The following is a 7449-nucleotide window of genomic DNA, read 5'->3' as shown; positions in this document are numbered from 1 at the left end:
CCACCCCCACCGCCACCACCGCCGTCGTCGTCAACCCCGCTCGCCGCGGAAGGGACACCACCGCCGCCGCCACTCGGCGAGAGGCCCGCCCCCATCGGCCGAACGAGCAGCAACGCCAAGGCCTTCGAGGAGAAGGCGCGCGCCAAGGGCCGAGCGCAGGGCCTCAAGCCGGGCGAGGTGAAGGTGCACCGGCTCGAGATCAAGCACGTCCTCTTCGACGAGCCCCCGAGCCTGGACATCGACGCGCTGGCGCAGCGGACCACCTCCATCTTCATCGACGGCGGCAGCAGTTCCCCGCGCACCGACGGTGTGGCCGCGGCACCGCCACCGATGTCCCCGTCGACGCCCGTCGCCCCGGCCGGCAACAAGGTGACGATCAGCGTGGGCGGCGCGAGTCCGGCCGGCGACATCGACTACCAGTCCGTGTCGTTCGCGAGGACATGCACGCGCGCCCCGACGACCCCCTCGACCCCGGCGACCCCGGTGCAGCCCGTCGTCATCCCCGTCGCCCACCAGAACCACTGCAGTCGTGTCGAGATCGGAGACCAAAGCGACGAGAAGCGGACGAGCACCAAGATGACTGTCAGGATCGGGCTGGCTGCGGACGCGTCGGACGTCGTCCTAAGATCGACGCCGCAATCACCTGCGACCCCGGGCACTCCGTTGACCCCGACAACCCCAGTACCCCTGGCAACCCCATCAACCCCGGCAACCCCAAAGACCCCGGCGACACCAACCCGGACAGCACCAGCGATACCGGAGCCGACTGTGGACACCCTGGTAACGCCCAGCCGGAAGCGGGTGGAGCCCAACGAGACCATCAACCTGCTGATCGCCGAGAGCGTGGACCCGGTGGACGCGGTGCGCCGCAACCTGGTGCCGCACGTGTGCGGCGGCACGTCGTCCGCCTCGGCCACGCCGACGCCGCCCTGCTCGGCCACGAGCAGCCGCAGCAACAGCTTCGACGAGTCGGACGCGGAGCACAAGCAGCTGCAGCGCAAGTCGTCGTCGTCCTCGACGGCCTCGCGGGGCAAGTCGGGCGCAGACATCATGCGCGAGGTGCTGAGCCTCCGTCACGACGCGGAGCACGCCGCCAGGACGGAGCGCGAGGAGGGCCGCTCCAAGTTCTACGTGTGGGTGGACACGGAGAACAGCGCCGAGGACGACGTGACCGTGATGGTGGGCAAGGACGACTTCAACCACTACGAGATGATCCGCGACCCCATCTACGAGGAGATCACCGACCACGACGACCACGAGGACGAGGACGTGCCGCCGCCCCTGCCGCTGTCGCCGCCGCCGCTCGAGGACAAGATGGCGTGCTGCAGGTACGTCAGCCTGGCGGCCCGCGGCCAGCCGCGCCGCTCGGCACCGGTGTGGGGCGGGCGGCCTACCCTGGGGTCGGCAGGCGCCATGGAGACTTCAACGCGGGCGGCCTGCGAAAACACGCTAACCTCTTTGTTTCTTGCCGTCAGGTCCATCTTCGAGGGCGCCTCCAAGGACGACATCCTGAGCTACCTGGTGGACGCCCGCGACCGGGGCATCGTGCCCGCCTCCTCCGAGGAGATGTACTTCGGCGGCGGCGGCTCCACGGGGCTCTGCGAGGAGGGCGACGATTCTGAGGGCTCGCAGCCGCAGCACTCGCGGCAGACGTCGCTCGACCTCACCGAGATCAGCTCGCGGGTGTCGCAGCTCAGCAACACGAGCGACTCGAGCGAGGACTCCGTCAACCTCATGGCCGCGGACGCGCACGAAGACAGTAAGGTGAGTTGGGCCGTCGGCTGTCCGTCGGCGCATCCGGCGCCCTTGAGGGCCGCCGCCCCCTTCCCTTTCACCGCGCTACCGCGCGGGTGCTACCGGAGAGGAGACAGTGTTGTCCTCTTTTACTGCCGCTTGTTTTTTCCGGGTCCGACACGACTGTTTCCGCTTATTACCTTAACGTCCAGGTGCGATGTTTTTGCCGACCGGGCATAGCAAGCGGACATGCCGGTCGCAAAGCAAGGTGCCTGCTTGATTGGTTGAGTGTGAAAACGGTTTATTTTGCTGTCGTTCTTTTCTTTCTTTTTTCCCGTTGCGTCTTTCCTGCGACATGGCGGGAGCGCCCCGCGGAGCGGCGGCCGTCTGTAAGCTTGCTAGCGAGAGTAATTTATTTGGTCCATGCGACCCGGCGGCCGCCTCGCCTCTTGGTTTTTTCAACGCCCGCGCAGAGAAAGCAGATCCGCGTCGCAGTGCGAGGGGATGACCAGGGAAATGGAGGGGGGTTGCAGTGCCATGGCGCATGAGACAAATGTCGAATTGTGAAATTTCTCCTTCATGCATGAATTACATGCATTGCATCCATTGGTAAGATCTCGATCGTGGGCCGTCCATCCAAATTTCAGGGGAATTCAAACTATTTGAAGGAACACTTTTGTATTTTTGAAATTGTTTTGTTTTTTTTTTTGTTTTTTTTTACCTTTGGCAGAATTTGCTTAGCAGCTTTTCTTCATTTCAAAAAAATATATATTTGTCCTTTTTAACTTGTTTTTTACGTGCCTATATTTCCAAGCGTGCATTCGGGGTCGTCGCGGAGGCAGACGCTTTAAAGGCCGCCTCACATGCGGCGGCGTTTACTTTTTATCTCGCGGGTGTAACGGTGACGCCGCAGTAACCCTCCTCTCTACGGCGCGACCTCGTCTGGCGCATATGGGAGATTAACCCGTTTCAGCGTTTAGCACCGTCGCACGGCTGCTCGGCTCTCTGCTCCCCCGTCGCGGGTCTTGTTCGCCGTGAAGGAGACATCTCATCCGCGCACATGGCCTGCTCCTAGACGCGCGCTCTAAACGTCTTACACTTTGAAGACGACTTTATACTACACGCGTAGACTCCGGACTACAGCAGCAGCAGCGCCGTTAGCTCCAAGGCGTGTGATGATCCTTTTTTAGTGGTGCTCATGTCGTTGTTGTTGCTGTTCCAGGTGCGCCGCGCCGCGGCCGACATCGAGCGCAACGACTCGGGCGTGGGCTCGGAGACGTCGCGGACCTCGAGGGCGCGGTGGCAGCAGCTGCCCGCCGACCAGCGCGACCAGCGCCACGGCTGCGAGGACTGCGAGATGCCCGTGGAGACGCAGGTCACCGACAGGTGAGCATGTGCGAAAAGGAAAAGGGATAGGCCTGCTGTTGCCTGCTGCTCGATAAGCACGAGAGAGTCGCACATAGCCGCGTGGCCGCCACTGCCCTTTTTGCGAGTGCGAAAATTTCTCCTCCCCCATCGTCGTCGTCGTCGTAGTCGTCGTCCTCTGCCCTTTGGGTGTCGGGAGCGCGGCTGCCGCCCCGCGCCGCCCCGCGCGCCGATGGCGATGTCCCTTTCGCTTCCGGCGTGACCTTCCCCGCACGAAGGCGATGCCCGTCGCGATCTCCTTGCCCGACCCGCCGAGCACCCAACGGGGCCTACAGCTCTACCTGCTCTACAAATTAAAGTACCCCCACCCCCTCTCTTTCACGTTCGCCTTCGTGCTTTTCCTCGCCAAGATTGTCCAAATAACAATTGAGAAAATAAGCTAGAAGAGGAGCGAGGGATAGTGGTACGTTTTCTTCTTCTGGTAGAGACAGTCTTGGGTGGGGAGTGCCTAAAAATCAAAACTGTGCGGTTAACAATTAATTAGTATGTATCACCATCATTTAGTGTATGTCACTAGTACTTTATATTGTTAGTGTGGCACTCACAGTCGCCGCGATAGTCAATCATCACATAAACCTTACACCGCGGTACTTTATCCTAGAGTAGTATAGCAGCAGCAGCATGTTGGGCGCCGGCCGGCTATATGGCGGCCGAGGCGGCCGTTCAGTGTCGCTTTAACCTTCACCTCGAGAGCCGCGAGAGTTGCTGCGGCGGGAGCGGGACGCCGCGCTTAATTGCTTTATTTGCAGAGACATAGTAAAGAGGTGCCCGGCGGCTGACCCGGTTTCTCTCCCCCTCCTGCTCCCTCTTTTTCTTTTTTTTTTTTTGTCGTGTTTGTTTTCGCTGAGCGGAAGGAGACGCGACGCCGTCGTCGCGCCTGCATTTCTCAGTCTTTGCGAATAACGTTTGGCGCGCCGTCTGCAAATAAGCAGAGCGTAGGCCGGCCTGCCCATATCGGGACGCGCGCACCGACCGACCGACCGGGCGCGCGCCCACGGCAGCGGCAGCAGCAGCTGCAGCAGCAGGGGCAACAGCAGCAGCAGCAGCAGCAGCAGCAGCAGCAGCAGCAGCAGCAGGGGCAGCAGCAGCAACATTACCAGCCGCGAGCGTCGCTGTGCTGAACGCGCGCACGGACTGTCGTGCACTCTCTGATTCTCTGATGCGAACCTGCGTGCAAAACTAGATGGGACTACAAGTAAAAACAGCGCGAGCGCGCAGCAGCGGTTGCGAGCGCGCCATACGGCCCCGCCGCCGCGGCGGGTCGTGCGTTAGAGAAAGAAAAACAATAAAATTGACGTTCTGTGGCAGGGTCGGTCCGTGCGCTGCTGCACGAAACGCCGATATCTTCCCGCTTGGCGCGCGCGCGCGTGGTCTGGTTTCGGCAATAACGCTTGATCACGCACTCGCGCACCCGTCGGGATCACGCGCTCCTTGTGGGCTGCTGCGGTCCAGGACGCCACGCTACGGCTCCTCCGAGCACACACACACAGACTTGCCTGCCCTGCCGTGTGTGTGTGTGTGTGTGTGTGTGTGTGTTTGCCGTTGTTATTCACTTTCTCCCAAAGTGCAGGACCCTCCGCGCCGGGTCGAGTCCTGCACAGGGCAGGGCGGGCGGCGCCGGGGTGCGATGGGGGAAATGGATAGAAGGGGAGAGGGTAGGGTGGTGGTGGTGGAGATAGACGGAGTCAGAGCGCGAGCAAAATCTGTAAAACTTCTCCTTGCACTTCTTTTGTTGGCCACCGGGCACCGGCCACCAGTCTTTGTGCTTGCTGCTGTCATATCGGGGTTTTACGACGAGTATAGGGGGAGTATAGAGAGGTGTTCCATAACAGGTGTTCCAAGGTTCCATGGGTGTTCCTCTATAGGGGAACCCGGAACGCACACGTCGCCTTACGACTATCGGTTCACAGCTTGACCGCAGATCGAAGCCGCGGTGGCGAGACTGTGACCGAGGGGCGGGGCGGGGCGGGCAATGAGGTGTGGGCCTGCGGTCGCCCGACCAGAGCGGAGGAGCCGCGCGACTCTCTGCGGCGCTGCTCTTGCCTTGTCCGAGGGGCGTGGTGGAGCGTGGCGGGGCCTCTTCAGATTGGTTTTGGATGGGGAGCCTTATTTTAATGACGTGTGAGTGCGTTGTTTTTGTCGTTTTGTATAAAACGTGGCCCTCGTTTCCTTAACAATTACATCCGCATCAGGGGAGGTCCAACCGACCGACCGCTTTTCTTTTTCTTTTGTTTTTGCGGCCACTCTGTAAGACATATTTTTTGATTAAAATTCAAGTTAATTTATCAAATGGTTCAAATATTTTTTTTAATAATCTCTCGGTGAATTCGTTGTTAAAAACATCATTGCGTGGGGGGTATTCCCTATTATGCTGGCACTAAGCCGCACTCCACACCCCGCCCGCCCTCGGCAGGAGTACTTACGGTCCAGAGCGAAGGGAGCACAAGTTCCCTTATCGGCGCCAGAAGCTTTGGCCGCCGCAGAGGGTTTCCGGTTATTACGGGCCCGCCCCGTCCGTCCGTCCGTACGTACCACGTACGTACGTGCGCGGGGGGGACAAAAGCCCTTGCGCCTCGCCGTGCGCCGCGCGCCCTCCTAATAGACAATGCGCCCGACCCGACATTTCACTCGCGCAGAGGGGGAAGGAATTTCTCCGTTATGCGCGCGCGCCAGGCAACAACTTGGGGAAGGAAGGAAAGGAAGGGAGCGCCGCGCGGAGAGGGGCGCGTGTTCACAAAATAAGGGCCCGGTCACGAATGTGGACCGCCGGGGCGGCGAAGGCGGGACCGCCGCCCTGCGCGCGGTCGGGGACCCCACCACCACGACGTGACGGCTGCGGCGGCGCTCTTCCAAGAGAGCGTTGACAACACTTCCCCAGAGCAGGGTTAAAAATTTTCCGGAATTTTCTCGGATTTCTTGTTTTGAGAATGCAAAAATATCTGCAGCTGAAATGAAAAAGCCCTTCTTTTTTGGTGCAAATTTGTAAAAAAAAAAAAAAAAGTTTTTTTTTTTTGCAACTGACAAATTTGTATTTGATGAAATTGTACTAGATGGAAATGGCATTAATTTGTTCCGAAGTTGTTGTTTTCTTTCTAGGAAATTACTTGTTTGTTGTTTTTCCTGTGCACCGACCCTTACCGGATTGCTTGTGTTTCAGCGGGCTCATGTTTGCGCCTCTCGTGTGCCGGAAGTGCGCCAAGCGGCGCCTGGAGCGGCGCGAGATCATCCAGGAGATCGTCGAGACGGAGGAGAAGTTTGCCGGCGACCTCCGGATTCTGCTGGACGAGTTCTACAAGCCCATGCTGGTGGCCGGTCTACTCGCCCGGGAGCAGGTAGGTTGTAGTTGCGGTCCCCCCTTCCCTCTCCCCTTGGCAGTGATGGCGCTAGCACACAGCTGTAAAAGTATATATTTTCGGCGTGGCGCTGCAAAACGCAGAGTTTTCGAAATGATAAAAATTGCGGCATTATTTTGTTGTTGTTTTGCCACTTGTTGCGTTGTTCGTACGCCACATTTGCCGGTCCGCCGCGCTCCGCGTGCCGTCACCCGGCCGCGACATGCCTCTGCCGCCGCCGTTCGCCGGCGTTGCGGTGCGAGGTGTGTTTTGGCCGTATCGAACGTGTCCCCGGCCTAGTTGTGGTGCCGCCCGGAGCCCGGACAGCCCCCCGGACCCGCTGGAAGCGCGCCAGACAGACATGCGCTGCTGCTGCTGCTGCCGGGCCATAGCAAACACCGTACCCCGCGGGACGGACCCGGCTGGTCGGGATGTGGACGAGTACTTTCATACTACACACGGCACCCAAGGCACCACTGCCACCACCACCGGCTGAAAAGAAAATGTGTCGCATAGCGAGCATTGGGCCTCCCGATTGTATAAGTAAAGTCACGCACGTCTGGTGTTGGTGCTAGCCAGGAGAGAAGCCACAGGTCCACGACAACACGCGCGCGCGGGAAACGAGTTTTCAATAGTAATTAAGATAGAGGTGCAAGTGGCTGTTGCTGCCGCTATGCCAGCCCAGCGCCAACGCCCTCTCCCCCGCCCCACCCCACCGCCGCCGACTTGTCATTTGGTTTGCAAAAGGCGGAGAGGGCGCGTAGCAGCGTGGCGTGGCGGCCGCTTAAAGTTCAAATTCATAGACAGTCGCTGCCAATAACCCCCGTTAAGGCCAACGGTCCGGGGGGACGTTTATACTCGCCTTATTAACGGTACCACTGCTGAAAATGCACTCAGAATTTTGAGAGTGACACTCTGAAAATTCTAAGTGACACTCTCAATATTCTGAGTGCTCTGT

General features: G+C 59.5%; 1 protein-coding gene across 1 annotated transcript; it reads left to right on the top strand.

Annotated features, from left to right (window-relative positions):
- Positions 1-6: 6 nt before the first annotated feature.
- On the top strand, positions 7-6491 carry LOC113210613 (uncharacterized; the record flags this gene model as incomplete). The annotated part of the gene is made up of 4 exons (XM_052276656.1): positions 7-1328; positions 1476-1764; positions 2957-3120; positions 6317-6491. Coding segments are annotated over exons 1-4 (1626 nt in total), but the record flags the coding sequence as incomplete, so codon positions are not given.
- Between the last annotated feature and the right edge of the window lie 958 nt (positions 6492-7449).

The sequence above is a fragment of the Frankliniella occidentalis genome, unplaced genomic scaffold (assembly GCF_000697945.3).
Source record: "Frankliniella occidentalis isolate FOCC.00 unplaced genomic scaffold, Focc_3.1 Scaffold3859, whole genome shotgun sequence".
NCBI classification, from domain to species: domain Eukaryota; kingdom Metazoa; phylum Arthropoda; class Insecta; order Thysanoptera; family Thripidae; genus Frankliniella; species Frankliniella occidentalis.
Note: the sequence above shows the minus strand (reverse complement) of the source record. Positions and strands in the feature narration are given on the sequence as shown.